This window comes from Rousettus aegyptiacus, unplaced genomic scaffold (genome assembly GCF_014176215.1).
Source record: "Rousettus aegyptiacus isolate mRouAeg1 unplaced genomic scaffold, mRouAeg1.p scaffold_m13_p_5, whole genome shotgun sequence".
In the NCBI taxonomy this organism is placed as follows: Eukaryota; Metazoa; Chordata; class Mammalia; order Chiroptera; family Pteropodidae; genus Rousettus; species Rousettus aegyptiacus.
Genome location: NW_023416308.1, coordinates 79,633,158 through 79,649,966, shown reverse-complemented (window position 1 = coordinate 79,649,966; position 16,809 = coordinate 79,633,158). Strand labels below are relative to the sequence as shown.

General features: G+C 32.0%; 1 protein-coding gene across 1 annotated transcript; it reads left to right on the top strand.

Annotated features, from left to right (window-relative positions):
- The first annotated feature begins 7,406 nt into the window (after positions 1 to 7,406).
- On the top strand, positions 7,407 to 8,372 carry LOC107504360 (olfactory receptor 52N4-like). The gene has a single exon (XM_016133494.2). The coding sequence runs from the start codon at positions 7,407 to 7,409 to the stop codon at positions 8,370 to 8,372; it is 966 nt and encodes a 321-aa protein (XP_015988980.2).
- The last annotated feature ends 8,437 nt before the right edge of the window (positions 8,373 to 16,809 follow it).

Sequence of the window (16,809 nt, the reverse complement as noted above, 5' to 3'; positions counted from 1 at the left end):
TGCTTATTTCCTAGGGAGACTGAGCTATGCCTTTGTTTTATTGATTTAGAGTGGCAAAACCTACATGGAGCGAACAACTCTCACCTGAAAAAAAGACATGGTTCTAAAGGATCAGAGACAGTTTAATTAAAAAAAAAAGTTTTACCTATAGGGTATAAGAATGAGAGTAGACAGCAGATGATATCAAAGTTGTATTTTATTTATAAGTGATGATAGTCATATCTTAATATTATAATTTCAGTAACCCTGTCTACATGCCAGCATAGTATGTTACATTCCTTGAAGAAGAAATAAAATTCTGATGTATCAAAATTATTTTAAATATGTTTTGTAAAAGAATAATCCTTAAATTTGTAGTTAATATTTGTACCTTTAATTTAGGTCTTGGAGAGGTTTGTAAATGTATTGAAAATAGGACCTAAATTATTGTGTAAGCATAAAGAAAGTTTTAGTGACTAATGCTATCTCTCTCTGTAAAGAGGAAATTGAGGAGTATAAATAGAATGTTATTTTAGTATTTTTTTTTAAATATATCTTTCAGAAAGTGCATATGTAGTCCCAGATAAATATTTTCAATTTAGTAGTACTTATGTTTACCTTAATTTCTTTACCTTCTTATACATAAATATATAGTTAAATGCAATAGAGCTAAGAAAACATTTTGATTAACATAGTATTTCCTTTTCCAACCCAGGTAGTTGCTCTTTATGTGCAGAAATCAGTACAGTACTGAACTAATATTATAAATTTTTGTTATGACACTCTTTAAAACTGTAATATTACATGGGGCCTGTTATTTATAATACAATCTATAGACCAAAGCAAATATTGAACATGGCAGTTAAGAAAGAATATTCGATGTATCAAAGTGAGATAGAGGGAGAAAATAAGAGTGATTTTATTGACTAGTTTACATTAAATTGTTAGAAATTATTGAAAAATTTATAAATCTTTTTATTACAACTATAATAATGTATTATGTATATTATATATATTATATATACGTATATATCATTTTAAATTTATATTTATCTTAATTATATATGTGTATCAAAACTGTAAAATATAATGTTGACTAGAAATATATATTATGAATTTACCAAGTCTAAAGTCAAAAGCTTGTTGGAAATTTTGGTCTTTAAGGAAAACCATTGTGAAGATCACATTTTATACTTTTATACAAAATAGAAATTAATATACTTGTTGAAATTCCAAAGTTAAATTTTTAAATTATGACTAAATCACTTACCTTAATTAAAAAATCAAAAGTCAATTTAATATGCTGCAATATCATTTATGTGTAAATTTGAGAAGACCTCATTTTAAAACTGTCTATTAATAAAGTGAGAAAGTGAATTTAATTGATTTTCATGATTTGGGCTGTAAGGAAGCCTTGTCAAACCTGAAAATAAAACAATTTGATGTAGTTAGCTTAAATTGCACACCACTAAGCATTTTAATTCCCCAAAGTGATCTTGACCTAAATGATTATCCTTTGAATTATCTTGTTCTGATATTAATATATCATCTCCAATTAACTGGTATCTTGTTTACGTAAAACATTTGTGTGTATGTATACATTTTTAAAACTTTCTGTGTAGTTTTTACTTTGATATACCCTTTCTTAAAATTTTATTTTATTATTAGTTTCTAGTACATAGTACATTGGTTAGATATTTATAGAGTTTATAAAATGATCCCCCTAATTGCTTTTTCTCTCTTCTGGCTCTCCGCCTAGCCATTATATCAATGCTAACTGCATTCCCTATGTTGTGTTCCCCGTCCTGGTGACCATCTATCAACTATTAATTTATACTTCTTTAAGCTTTCACCTCATTCTCTTAGTTTCTCAACTCCTACCCTTCTGGCCATAACCAGAATGTCCTCTATACTTGTGAGTCTTTTTTGATTAGTTCTTTTTCCTTCTTTAGATTCTTCATATAAGTAAAATCATATAGTATTTATTTTTTCTCTGTCTGACTTGATGTCATTGTAAATAGTAGGATTTTCATTTTTTTTAATGGCTGAGTAATATTCCATTGTATATATAAACTGTAACTTCTTTATCCAATCATTCGTTGATGGACATTTAGGTTGCTTCTATATGTTGGCTATTGTAAATTGTGTTGCCATCAACATAGGGGTGCATAGATTTTTACAAATTATTGTTTTGGTTTTCTTTAGATAAATACCCATAAGTGCAATTGCTGGCTCAAAAGGTATATCTATTTTTAATTTTTTGAGAAACTTCCAGACTGTTTTCCATAGTGGCTGTACACATTTGCAATCTCACTAACAATGTATGAGGGTTCTGACAGGTGTGAGGTAATATCTCACTGTGGTTTTAATTTGCATTTTTCTGATGATTAGTAACTTTGAACATCTTTTCACATGTCTATTGGCCAATCGTATTTCCCTGTTTGGAGAAATATCTGTTCAGGTCTTCTGCCCATTTTTTATTTGCGTTGTTTGCTTTTTGTTCAATTGTATGAATTCTTTATATATTTTGGATATTAACCTCTTATCAGATGTATCATAAGTGAATATCTTCTCCCATTCAATCACTTGTCTTTTTGTTTTGTTGATGGTTTCCTTTGTTGTACAGAAACTTTCTAGTGTGATGTAGCTCCATTTCTTTATTTTTTCTTTTGTTTCCCATGCCCAAGGAGATATGTCCAAAAAGAAATTACTATTAGCAATATCAGAGAGATTACTGTCTATGTTTTCTTCTAGAAGTTTTATAGTTTTAGGTCTTACATTTAAGTCTTTAATCCATTTTGAATCTATTCTTTTATATGGTGTAAGCAGGTGGTCCAGTTTCTTATTTTTGCCTGTATCTGTTCAATTTTTCCAGCACATCTTTACTACATTATATATTCTTGCCTCCTTTGTTATATATTAAGTGAGCATATAGATATAGATTTATTTCTGGGCTCTCTATTCTATTCCATTGATCTGTGTATCTGTTTTCATGCCAGCACCATGCTGTTTTGATTACCATAGCTTTGTAGTATAGTTTGATATCAGGTAAGGAGATATCTACAACTTTGCTCTTTTTTTCCTCAAGATTGCCATGGCTATTTCAGGTATTTTATGGTTCCATATAAATTTTAGGAATATTTGCTCTAGCTTTCTGAAAAATGCCATTTATATTTTGATAAGAATTGCATTAAGTTGAACTGCATAAATAATTTTTAAAAAATTTGAGATTTTCTGGTTAGAAACATGGTGGAATAAGAGATGTCCCCAGATCTCTCTCCTTGAAACAACAATAAGATGAACATCTAAAACTGATCAAAAAACGACCAACCTGCACACCAGCACATCTGAGCGTGGGATCTACGCATAAGAGCTACCACAGGTCAGAACCCCAGAGGTAGGGGGTAGACTAGGAGAAACAAAGAAGCTGCCTTTTGCATCCAGAGCTCCTTGCAGGAAGAGGGGGAGGGAAGAAAGTGTGGTGAGTTCCCTGAACAGCCTTGCTTGAGAGCTCTGAGCTTCACGCAGTGGCAGTACCCAGAATTATGTGCAAATTAAGATTAAGTAACTTATATTTATTGCTAAAATCAATGCATTTGTCATCTCATTTTTTATTTTTATTTTTCCTACTTTTTCCTACAATTTTTTCTTTCCATTTTTCCCCTACTTTTTTCTTCTATTTTCCTTGTTTTCATACTTTATGATGAGAATGTGTTATTTATTTACCTTTCTTGCTAATCTTGAGGAAGATGTTCTGTATTTTTTTCTTGTAGTAGTTCCTTTAATGCATTCCAAATAATAATATTGAGATTATAATTTAATAATTCTAAAAGTCAAGTATAAATGTTATTCATTTATTCATTCATTTATTCACTAATTGATCTATCTATTAAATGTTTGTTCAAAAAACATTTATTGAATATCAGATGATATGTCCTAGGTGGTTTGCTAGACACCTGGGAGGTAAATATAAATACAAACTATCCTTACTAGCAATAATTTTATTGAATTGTGAGGAATTTCATATATGAACTGATTTTTACAGTTACACAAGGTAAACATAATAAAAGAGAACAATTCTTTGAACAAATCAATTCCTTTCCTCTAATCATGACTGTAACTACTTTATTTTAAGAAGATTTAGAGGATGTGTTACTACTGTGACATTCAAGGCACATTTTAGTCTTCCTGAAGATTTTCTTTGAAGAATGATTAGGAAGTAGCTACATTTGAGGGGGAGTGGGAGAATATCAAAAGGAGCTTGTATCACAAAGCCAAATCTTTCAGTGTGGTATGATTAAGAAATAGCAACAGGAGAAGACACTGTCCCTCCCCTTTTGATCTGTTGCAATTGTAGCTGTGCTTCAGGGCTAAAAGCACTTGTCCTGTCCTCTTAGAAGCTTTTCCTGAAACTAGTTTAGATACACAGATGCTCCTCTGACATCCAGTAAAACTCTGAGATTGCAATGACATGAGGAGAGGTCCTTGAATTAATGTGTTCAACCTGTGTCTCCTTACTATTTCCAATCAAGTTACCTGTTGACAAATCTGATCTGTCCTCTCTTGATGTCACTTTATGATGCAGAATCTTCATGCAGAATCTTCATGTGACTATAATCCCTATCAGATGATGATCTTAAAATAGTCAATTTTATTAATGAAAGGTACAATAAATATTTCCTTTGATAGAACACAGAAGAGAATTGATTTAGTGGCATTGCTTTCATGATGTTAATTTTTGCAAACATGCCAAAATTGCTGTCAGCTTGAGAAGAATATACAATATTTTAATATTAACTTAATTCAGTCTGTCATTTTTTATGGGTAGCATTTTTTTATGTCCTGTTTTCAAATCTTTGCCTACTCCGAATAACAAAGAGAATGTGTGTTTTGCATTTCATCTTTAGCTCTAGTGTTTTTCTAAAATTGTTCTGGTATATGACGGGATTTAAGGAACAAGACCAGTAATATTTATTGAAAATACCCTTTTGTTTCTCACAATCTGCAATGTTTCCTTTGTGATAAATTAGATGGCTTAATGTGTGTTTCAATATTTGGTTTCTGGACTCTATTTCTTGCAATTGTATTTTTATCCATATTTGAAAGGATGGCTAATCCTTAACTTTTTATATAATTTCCTTTATAAGAAAGTTATATAAATTGTCCATATGAATATCTTTAGGAATTGGAAAGATGAGGTTAAAATCAATTTATTTCACTAAGATACTACTCTTGTACTGACCTGATCTTAGAGAAACCAAGAGGTCAAAAAAGCCTCAAAGATATTAAGTGAATTACAAAAATCAGTTCTGGAATCTAGGTGTTCTAACAAACGGGTGGAATTCCCACAACATTGTTTCTGTGGAAAATGAGATACACCATTTCCTGTTTCTGGTAACTATAAGATGCTGGGAAGGTGTTTAATGTAAGCCAACTGGGTTGTCTGGGAAACTTGTTCACAAATTTCCTTTCATTCTAGTAAGTAGAAAGCTTACATAAATTTCTGGTTGCTTTAGAGTCTGCTAACTAAATGATTATCTGCTGTTCTAATCAGCCCCAATCTCTCATTAATATGTATTTTGCTACTTGCTGGGCAGAGGCTACAAAGCTCAAAGTTTTTCCTTTCAATTTTTACTTTCATTTCTGGAGGTTGGGGAGGGCTGGAGAGTATTCTCTTGAGGGAGGGGTAGGAAGGATTCTGACTTCTTCATTGCCCAATAAGTTTTTAAGCACCATAGAGTTAACTCATAGCCTCTAGATTCTGATGATTCTTTATTTTTTATTCTCCATTATCAAGAAATTTTCTATTATTTGATAATTACAAGATTCTTTATGATCTAGCTCCAGGTCAAATGTCCGGCTTATCTATCACTTGCACGTCCACACCAGTGAATTCTCACAGACTTGATTGTTTTGATTTCCATATTTTACATGTTAATTCTTCTCTCTAGAGTTTATATTACTACTGCATCTCCCTTACGACTTGTCTTCCTTCAAAACAGGTATCAAATATCTTCTCTTCAACATAGTCTTCTTGACAATCAATTCCTTCTTTAAACACCCACCACCAACAAAGCACATCACTTTAATAAGTCTAGTGCTCATTTAAGACCTTTTTACATAATTCACTGTGGTTATTTTACTGTGGTTATTTATATGCATCTTGTTCTCTACTTCCCTTAAAGAATGAAACTGTCAGGTTTCCCATATTGTCACATTGTAGGTTCTCAACAAAGATTTCTGAGAATTAAAGAGATTAATATTTAGTTAACTTGAAAATAAAGTTTTGATGTAAGTATGCAATTTGAGATTAATTAATTAATTAGCTCTTGGATGAGAAGTAAATTTGATGCGTGTCTAGAAATAAAAATATAAAATTGCATTTATATTATTAGCTCTTGTTAGAACCAATTAAAATAAGTTTCATTGTTAAAGTTATAAAAATGTAAACCCAAAAGTTCAGAGATAACAGATGAGAAAAATAATAAAAATTGGAGATGTCAGTATATTACTAAATGACAAATATTACTGGAGAAGCTAGCATAATTGGGGCAAAATATATCAATGCCTTTGATAAGATATAAGAGTATGCTACTTTTTTGCTTGTTTGTTTTTATGTTTGCCACAGACACCCAATAATCCCAGAGGGCAATGATTGAATATAAAACAGTAAGACCAGTAAAAAAAAAAAATGAAAAAATGATTTGTTACCATCAATACCATTATCATTTTAAACAAAGTCAGCAGGTTTCTACTCATTACTGAAAGTTTCTTCTCAGTAGAAATTTAAAAGGATTCTATATATGTATATAGATGAGGTAGAGGACAAAAACGAGGTGTCTTAAATGTGAGAAGACTGAATCAAAAATTTTACAGAATTTTGAGAGTCCAAGCCCTATAGAAGAATAAATAATTAAATATTTCATATTCTTAGAACAGTACCTTAGTAATCAAAAATAGTCATTAGCCATTGAGTAAAAATAAGAATAAAAAATAATTTTATTTGTTGGGTCATTGATGAGGTGATCAAAGAACACTTCTTTAAGGTCACATCAATAGAGAGATGCATATAGTTATTAATAGTTAAAAAGGTTGTCTAAAAGAATTTCTTTAGAGAAGTCATAACAGATTGCACTTTAATATGTCTATGAGGATGAGAATCTCTTTTTTAGATTGCAGTAAAATCATTGTCTGTGATGAGAACTTGAATTACTCAATATGAATTTGTTGAATAATAGATGAATTAATAAATAAGCAACAAATAAACAAAAACATTACTCCATGCCCCCTAGAAAATATGGTTATTTGATTATTAAAATTGACTACAAATTTTTAAAAGTGGGGATGAAGGGAAACACTAACTATAAACTATATTTTCTCTTCTCTTTTTCTTACTCTAGAAAAACCCACATAAAGCTTAATTGATCATGCTAATATTGAATAAAACAGAACTGAACCTGGCCTCATTTATTCTTAATGGGATCCCAGGACTGGAGAGCATGCACATGTGGATTTCCTTCCCATTCTGCTCCATGTATGCTGTATCTATGGTAGGAAATTGTGGGCTCCTCTACCTCATTCATTTTGAGGACTCCTTGCACAGGCCCATGTACTACTTCTTGGCCATGGTTTCCCTAACTGACCTTGTCATGTGCTCTAGTACGATCCCTAAAGCTCTCTGCATCTTCTGGTTTCATCTCAAGTTAATTGGCTTTGAAGAATGCCTAGTCCAGATGTTCTTCATCCATACTTTCACAGGAATGGAATCTGGGGTTCTTATGCTCATGGCCCTCGACCGCTATGTGGCCATCTGCTACCCTCTGCGTTATTCAACTATCCTCACCAATCCCATCATTGCAAAGGCTGGGCTTGTTACTTTCCTTAGAGGGGTGTTGCTCATCATTCCCTTCACTTTCCTCACCAAGCGCCTTCCATATTGCAGAGGCAATATAATACATCATACCTACTGTGACCACATGTCTGTAGCCAAGTTATCTTGTGGAAATATCAAGGCCAATGCGGTCTACGGTCTGATGGTTGCCCTCCTGATTGGAGGCTTTGACATCCTGTGCATCACGATCTCCTACACCATGATTCTCCGGGCAGTGGTCAGCCTCTCTTCGGCAGATGCTCGGCAGAAGGCCTTCAGCACCTGCACTGCCCACATCTGTGCCATTGTTTTCTCCTACAGCCCAGCTTTCTTCTCCTTCTTCTCCCACCGCTTCGGAGGCTACACAATCCCTCCATCTTGCCATATCATTGTGGCCAATATTTATCTGCTTCTACCTCCGACTATGAACCCTATAGTCTATGGTGTGAAAACCAAGCAGATACGAGACAATGTCATAAGAATCCTTTCAGGTTCTAAGAATACCAAATCTCATAGCATATGAAAAGGATATTTTCCAGAAGAAAGAAGAGCTCTTGTTTAGGAAGGATCTGATAAAATCACTAGGAAAGTACTATTTTAACTAAAGAAATGGAGCATGTTGAAAGGTGAATTTCTAAATCTATGTCTCAAGTATCTGGGCATCCCTGGCCTGCTCATCAACTTTTTAATGAATTTTTTAGTTCAATTGCTCCTGTGAAAATTTAGTCTAATAGTTAACCCACTTTTCCTTGGACAAAACTTAATCCATATTCATTTAAAAATACATAAAGTGGAAGGAGAGAATCCTGTTTCCTAACAGTAATTATAATTTCCAGACTGAGAGCCAGTTGTTACTCACCCCCCGCCCCCAGAAAATATGTGCTGTGTGTTTTTAATAACTATAAAAACACCATTTTTTCAATAACTCCTTCCTGAAAGAGAAGTTAGCAAGAATCCTATGAAGTGATTATCATAATAAATTTTAAATCTCTGGGCATCTTAGAGAATCTTATTATTAGGCTGAATAGTTCTCTCCTAACCAGGCCACACACATTATTTTACTATGGACTGATTTGGTATCCAGTTCCTTTCAAGAGAGTCTTTCAAAGCACAAAATCTGGCAGGTGAGGTAGATAGATCTCTTTATGAAATGTAAGAAACAGCATAAAACTACATGGAAGTGATCAAAATGGACTTGTTTCATCTTATCTCCAATGCAAATCTAACAAATAAAATTAAATGTCTTTCTATTATTTAAGATTCTTCTAAATTAATAAACAAATGAGAGACTGAAGGAAACAATACCTTCATATTAACACCTCATTAGCAAAGCCAATTATAGAAGGAATATAGAGTAAACTGAATTTTTATTGTTATTGCTCTCCATCCAACATAAAAGTATGCATATTGTTTCCCCCATCCAGTTAATTATACTCATAAAATTGCATTTAATTGTTTAATTAGTCTTTATTCACTATCTCATATTTTTACATTCTACAAAAAACTCACCCCCTATTTCTCTGCTCACCTTAAACTCAAAATTTCTAAAGTAAAGGTTGGTTCCTAAACTAGCTTCTGTATACAGAAGGAAATGAGAGACCAAAGAAGGCAGACCACTCCAGTGTGGTAGGTACCATGTTTAGTAAACAGGAGAACTTACATATGAGGCTTGACTTAGGTGGCTGCATCTGCCCTGCCAGAATCGTTAAAGCTTACTAAGAGCCTTAACTGGGTTCAATTTGTACACCATCCAGATGGTCTCAACAAAATATTGATGGCTTCTTAAGACTGTGTCTTTGAAAACAACTCCAGCTTTGGGAACAGAGGGCAGAGGGTACATTCCAAAGGCAGGGGAATAGGTGAGGAGCCTCTGATTGCTGGGGTCTGGCTCAAGAGTCAACCAGTGATCATGTTCTCTCAAAGATCTCAGTTGTCTCCCTTTACTTTCTCAATTTGAAATCACTCTTCCTCTTTCTGTGCTCCCATTCATCACCTAAAATTGCTTTTTACAATTTCACAGGCACATTCCATGTTAACAAATTCAATAGGCCGCTTTCTGGATTTCATCTAACACTAACTCTCAAAAATATCAAATGTAATTCTATATTCCCCATATCTTGAAAATTTTTCATTTTTTTTTTTAGTTCAGAAAATTTTTAAATGATTTTCTTCACTTCTGTTTAACAAGAAGACATACAAATAGCCAACAGTTACATGAAAAGATACTCAATACCACTAATCATCAAGGAAATTTAAAATCAAAACCACAAAGAGATATCGCTTTACATTCCGTCAGAATAGCTATTAGAAAATCAAACAAATAGTTGTTGGCAAGGAAGTGGAGAAACTGGAGCTCTATGCACTGTGAGTAGAAATGTAAAATTGTATAACCGCTATGGAAAACAGCATGGAGGTCCCACTTCTGAATATTTGCCCCAAAGAATCGAAAGCAGGATCTCAATATACGTTTTCCCATGTTTGCTGCAGCTTTATTTACAATTTTCAAGACATGGAAGCAACCTAAATGTCCACGGATAGATGAATGGGTAAGGAAAGTATTATGTACATGGAGTTAAATATTATTCAGCCACAAAAATAAGGAAATTCTCTCATATTCTACATTGTGGATGGATCTTGTGGTTATTATGCTAAGTGAAATAAGTCAATCACAGTAGGAAAAATGCTGTATAATTCTATTCATGTGAAGTACTTAATATAATCAAACTCATAGAAGCAGAAAATAGAACCGTGGTTACCCTTACATATTATAATAATATGTTACAATATATGATAATAATCTATATTATATATAACAGAACTGTACACTGCTAATGAAAGATGGTTTTTAATATCCAATTAAATGGAAAACTATACAGTATTTCTGAATGGGAAGATATCGACTCTCCCCAAAGTGGTACACAGATGCAATGAAAGTCTTGTAAAATCCCAGCAAGATTTTTTGTTGCTATAGGTAAGATTATTCTAAAATTTATTCAGAACATCGAAAGAACTATAATAGCTAAAACAATTAAAAATACATAATGAAATGAGTAAACATTCTTTGCAAACTGAAGACCTATATACAGCTACAGTAATCAAGACTATAGTATTGGCAGAAGTTAGGCACACACATCAATGGAACAGAATAGAGAACCGAAAAACAGACCCCCCTCAAATATGCCCAAGTGATTTTTGACAAATATACAAAAACAATTTAATAAAGAAAATGTATCCTTTTTTAAAAAAAAGGCTTTTGGTATAGTTGGGCATCCATAGGCAAATAGAAAAAAAAAAATAAAACAAGCTCTTGATTTAAACTCTTGACTTTACCTTATATGAAAATTAATTCAAAATTATGGGTCATAAACTTAAATGCAAAATTTAAAGCTCTAAAACATTTAGAAAAACAATGGGATAAATCTTTAAGATTCAGCACAAAGTAGAGTTCTTAAACTTGACATCAAAACACAATTCATTAAAAAAGAAAAATACGTGGTGAACACACAATAGAATGCACGTATGCTGTATCATTGAATTGTACACTTGAAACCTATATAATTTTATTAACCAATGTCACCCTTATAAATTCAATTAAAAGTAAACAAATAAAATAATAAAAAATGAAAATTTAAACCACATTAAAAATCTTGCTTTGTTGAAGACTCTACTAAGAGGATGAAAAGACAGCTATAGACCTAGAAAAAAATAACTGCAAGACAAATCCGACACCCGCACCCACACGCCAGCAAAAAAAAAAAAAAAGAAATCTATTAGAAAAAGGACAAAAGTTAAGAGAGAAATTTCACTGATAAAACATACAAAGGCAAATAAACACAAGAAAAGTGTTCGCCTTATTAGCCATGTACAAATGCAAATTAAAATCAGAATAGAGTATTACAGCAGGACAATGACAATGGATAAAATAAAACTGGGTAACAACACAAAATTTTAGCAAGGATGTGGAGAAACTGAATCACTAATATATTCCTGTTGGGAGTATAAAATGGTACAACCATCCTGGAAAGTATTTTGCTAGTTTCTTAAAACACAAACCAGAACTACAATTTAGCAGTTACACTTTGGAGCATTTATTATAGAAAAATGAATACTTATGTTCATAAAAATACAGTAAACAATGAGTGACATAAATGAAAATGGAAAACTAAGGATATTAAAAGTTGTCCCTAATAAAAGCAATGGAGAAACCGAAAAAAAAAAAAAACCCTTTTCAAACCAACTTTCTCATAACTTTTGATATGATCAAAAGCTTTCAGTAAACAGAGGAATGTTTAATCAAGAACAGATAGCCAAATCTCAGTTAAAGAGCTTTGTGGCATATTTTTCAAAATATGGAAAAAGTCACATAATATAAAATTGGCCATTTTAATTGTTCTTGTACAAATCAGTGTGTTTTAGTATATTCACAATACTGTGCAATCAATCACCACTAATTCCAAAACATCTTAATCATACCCTCAAAAAATTCCATACATTTTAAATAGTCATTCCCATTCCCCCAGCCACAAATTTACTTTCTGCACTATTGTCTGTTCTTAATATTTCATATAAATGGAATAATACGTGACCGTTTGTCTTTGGGTTCTTTGACCTAACATCGAGTTTTCCAGGTTCACATTATGTGATCTTTTCCAACAGTTCCTATCCTGACTTGGGAAGTACTAAGTACTGAGGGATATTATTTATCTAGAAATATGAAAAAATAAAAACAAATAAAAAAGAAATAGGTGGATGCATGAATGACTGAAACATTCTGTATTCAAGTACTTTCACCATGTGTCCAAAAAGGCCTTACGCAGAAACAATGTTCTGCAATAAATATTAAAATCACTCATTTTCATTAAAACTGGTTTGCACTCTTTTAATTTCATTTCTTTCCATTAAATACATGCTCACACATACATATAGATGCATACGAAATAATTCACTTATTTCTAGTATTATAAGATAGCAGTCAAAATGTAGCTTCTATGTTTTTTTTCCTCCTCCCGTAGGGGTTAGCTTGACTGCTGCACAAGCACCTGTGTCTCTAATGTTTTGATGTATCCCCTTGGAATACATAACACGTTTTTCTTAAATACCAAATTCGATTGTACAGGTGTCATGAGATATAGAAGTTGAGGACTATACATATAAATATGTTGCAGAATCATGATTTTTTCCAAGATCCTGAACACCAGATTGCATTCAGCTCATGGTTTTGCTATCAAGAAAATAAGGCATTAAAGATATACAAAAGTGAAACTGCTAACAGGACTTGTTTTAGGTAGAAAGATAAAGTGGAAGTTTTGAATGCATGAAATTGTTTATTATATTCTCTGAAATACATATTTGAGTTCACTCACCATGTGTGAAGGCGAAAGTGTTGTGGGAGGTTGGGAAGTTAGAGAATGCTTATTTTCCCAATTCTCAGCTCACAATTCAGTTTCACTTTTCTTCATGATTGTGAATATCTATGTCATTTCTCTAACCAAACGGGATTCATTGGTTCTGTTGTAATGGAAGTCTGGTATAAATCACCCTCATAACAAGAAGAAATGGGAGAATAGCTAGAGCATAGTTCTCAATTATGGTCAAAACGCCTGCTTTTTACCTGCCTTCCTTTGTTTCTCAGAATGAGAGTTTAATTTTTCTTGGTTCATTTCTAGAGACACTCAGTTAAGACTGTATTTCAACCATTTTAGATGACAACACTGGAAAGACTCACTGTCATATGGGGAGAAGACTGTGGGTTTTAAAAACTGAGGACAGTTGAATAAGAAAACAAACTTACTGTCTATGGGGTTTGGGAATGAGAATAGACAATAGATGATGTCAAATTTGCACTTCATAAATGATGACATTCACGTGTTAATGTTACTATTTCAATATATACCTGTTCATATCCACAGCATAATATTAATTTCCCTTACAATAAAAATTAATTATGATATATTGAAATTATTTTCAATTTGTTTTGGAAAATTTCTTATTTGTTTATGGCTAATATGATTTACCTTGGTATAAGTATGGATCTCTAACTGATAGATTTTCAAATGTTTTGAAGATGAGACCTAAAATTATGTGTAACAAGAAAGTCAGTTTTAGTAAGTAAAGCTGTATCTACAAAAAGAAAACATGGAGGATATAAGTAGGGTATTTATCTCATGTTTACAAAAGATATTCTTCAGAATATAGCACAGTAACCTCAGCAATTTGTTGCCTATTGTTAAGTTATGGATCCCTATACTTTTAATAATTTACCTACTTGCTTCTGTTGGGTGAATACATAGAGAGTGAACTATTTGGATACATGAAGGAGAAATGAGTATTGATTTTTCTCAACACTTTATTACAATTTATCAATATTTATCAAAAATATAATTTAATGTCTTTATTTCAACGGTAATCATATATATGATTTTTGTAACCTTTTGTTTATTTTAATGATATCTGTGAAAGTGATTGGAAAAATATTATGTTGTATTGAAACATAAAGTACACTATCACAAGCCTGACAGAAAGAAGATTGGTGGCAATTTTAGTATTCTTTTATTGTAAATACGCAGTATTATTGTTTTCCAAAATGTAAATTGTAATGCTTTTGTTATCCTTGTATTATTTGTTGAAGGCCTCACCAATGACATTAAAATAAGAAATTTAGAATCAGCTAATATGCTGTGATGTAATTTAAGTGATTACTCATTTTTAAAACTTCTGGGTGCAAGTGAGCAAGAGAATTATTTCAGTAATTTCTAATGTTATGGTTGTGAAGAAATCTTGCCAAACCTAAAGATAAAACAATTCGGTATGTCAACTTTAATCGCACTCCTTCAAGACTTTCTTTTATTTTTCTCAACAGTAATCTTTAGCCAACATTTTCTTCCTTTTATTCTGCATTGTCTGAAATTAATCTTTCCTTCAAAATTTTTGGTATGTTTTTGTTATTTTAGTATGCTTTCTGTTTACCAAAAATATCTTTGTGCAAACTTTGAGTGTGGTCTTCTTTTTGATACAACCCCTTTAAAAATATGTGTATTTTTAGAAAATCACTCTGAATTAATAACAACTTATAGTTTTAATTTAAATAATTGATCTTTATTTGCAAAACCAAAATATGTATTTTGCCTAGCACATTATTTTTTTGTTTATTCTCAGTATTTCCTTTTTTTCCACTTCATGATTTTTTAAATTAAATTTTTTTGGGTGACATTGGTTAATGAAATATTATATAGGTTTAAAGTGTACAATTCAATAATATGTCAATGTATATTACATCATGTGTTCACTACTCAAAGTTAAATTTTCTTCCATTACTGTATATTTGACTCCATTTGCCCTATCTACCTTCTCCCAACCTTTTCCCTTTTACAACCACTAAATTGTTACCTGTGTTTATGAGTTTTTATTTATCTTGTTCATTTGTTGCTTTCAGTTTTACATCCTGCATATACATGAAATCTTTTCTGTCTGACTTATTTCACTTATATAATCTCAAGATCTATTCATTGTTATGTAAATGGAAGTATTTCATCTTTCCTTGTGGCTGAGTAATATTCCATTGTATATATGTACCACCTGTTCTTCACCAAATCATCTATCGAGGTTGTTTCCATGTCATGCCACTGTGAATAGTGCTCCGAATGAACATCGGAGTGCATATATTTTTATGGATGAATGTCTTCAAATTTTTTGTGTAGATACCAGAAGAGGGATTGCTGGGTCGTACGGTCATAAGAATAAGAATTCTATTCTTAATTTCTTAAGGACCCTCCACATTGCTCTCCATAGTGGCTGTGCCAATTTACATTTCCACCAGCAGTGTATGAGGTTTCCTTTTCCCCCACAATCTTTCCAACACTTGTTATTACTTGTCTATCAACAGGACATGATTTTTTTTTTAATTTATGATTTCTGGTGGTTTATAAGGTAGACATTATGGTTTTGTTCCTTCTGATTGTTCCTTTTTGCTTTCTAAGTAATAATACTTAGACTAAAACATTTGATTTAATAATGCTTGAAGTCAAGTATAAACTACTGTTTGTTAATTTTTAATTCGTTCAAAAATATTATATGACATCTAATATGCACTAAGTGTCTTGCTATACAATGTAGCTATAGCAGCTTTAAAATACAATCCACTCTAATAAAGGGTTTTATTAAATTGTGGATGATGCGAGAATATAATAAAACTTTAAAAATACCATGATGTTTAAATGGTGTAAGAAGTTGATTTCGTTAGCAAATCTATTTCTTACTTATGAGCCTGGCACTTTGCTAATTATATTATATTAAGAGGCTTTAGAAGTTTGTTTTCTAAACTATGAGAGAGCTGAGTCTTTCTGAGATACATTGTATCAGAGGCTTGTTTGGAGGGAACAGAAAAAGGATAGAGGGATGCAAAGTCACAAAGCTGAAAACGTCAGTAACAACTTGAGCATGAAATAGCAAACAGCAACATGAAAGAACAGTGTATTTTGATCGGTCAGAAACCTAAGCATATTTCAGGTGATTTAAGAGCGATTGTGTATTCTTCTCAGAAATTTTTCCTGATATCCTTCAGAGTTTACTTAGTTGTCATTTCTTTCTGCACCTATATGAGCCTAAGGTTTTTGTACTGGCACAAGAAGAGATCTTTGAAGAGCATTACTATGAACATATTCATCCTATGTGGCTTTACTGTTTCCAAAAAAGATGTCTTTTGTGGTATCTAACCTGTCATCCTTCAGTGTAAATACATAAAGACAAAACATAGATACAGGTAGACAAAATGAATAAGGAGCAATTTGATATCTTTATTTCATCCACTATTCTAAACAATGTTCACTATCCTCTTATGATGACTGAAAGTGTATTCTGGGAAGAAACTTTAATTAATATTAAATATGTATATATCTGGTGTAATGAAAACTAAAGATGAGGATTCGTAAAAAAAAATGGGAATTTTGAATCCAATATTCTTA

Coding starts and splice junctions, on each gene's coding strand:
- LOC107504360 (XM_016133494.2), top strand. CDS start 7,407: ATGCTAATATTGAATAAAACAGAACTGAACCTGGCCTCATTTATTCTT.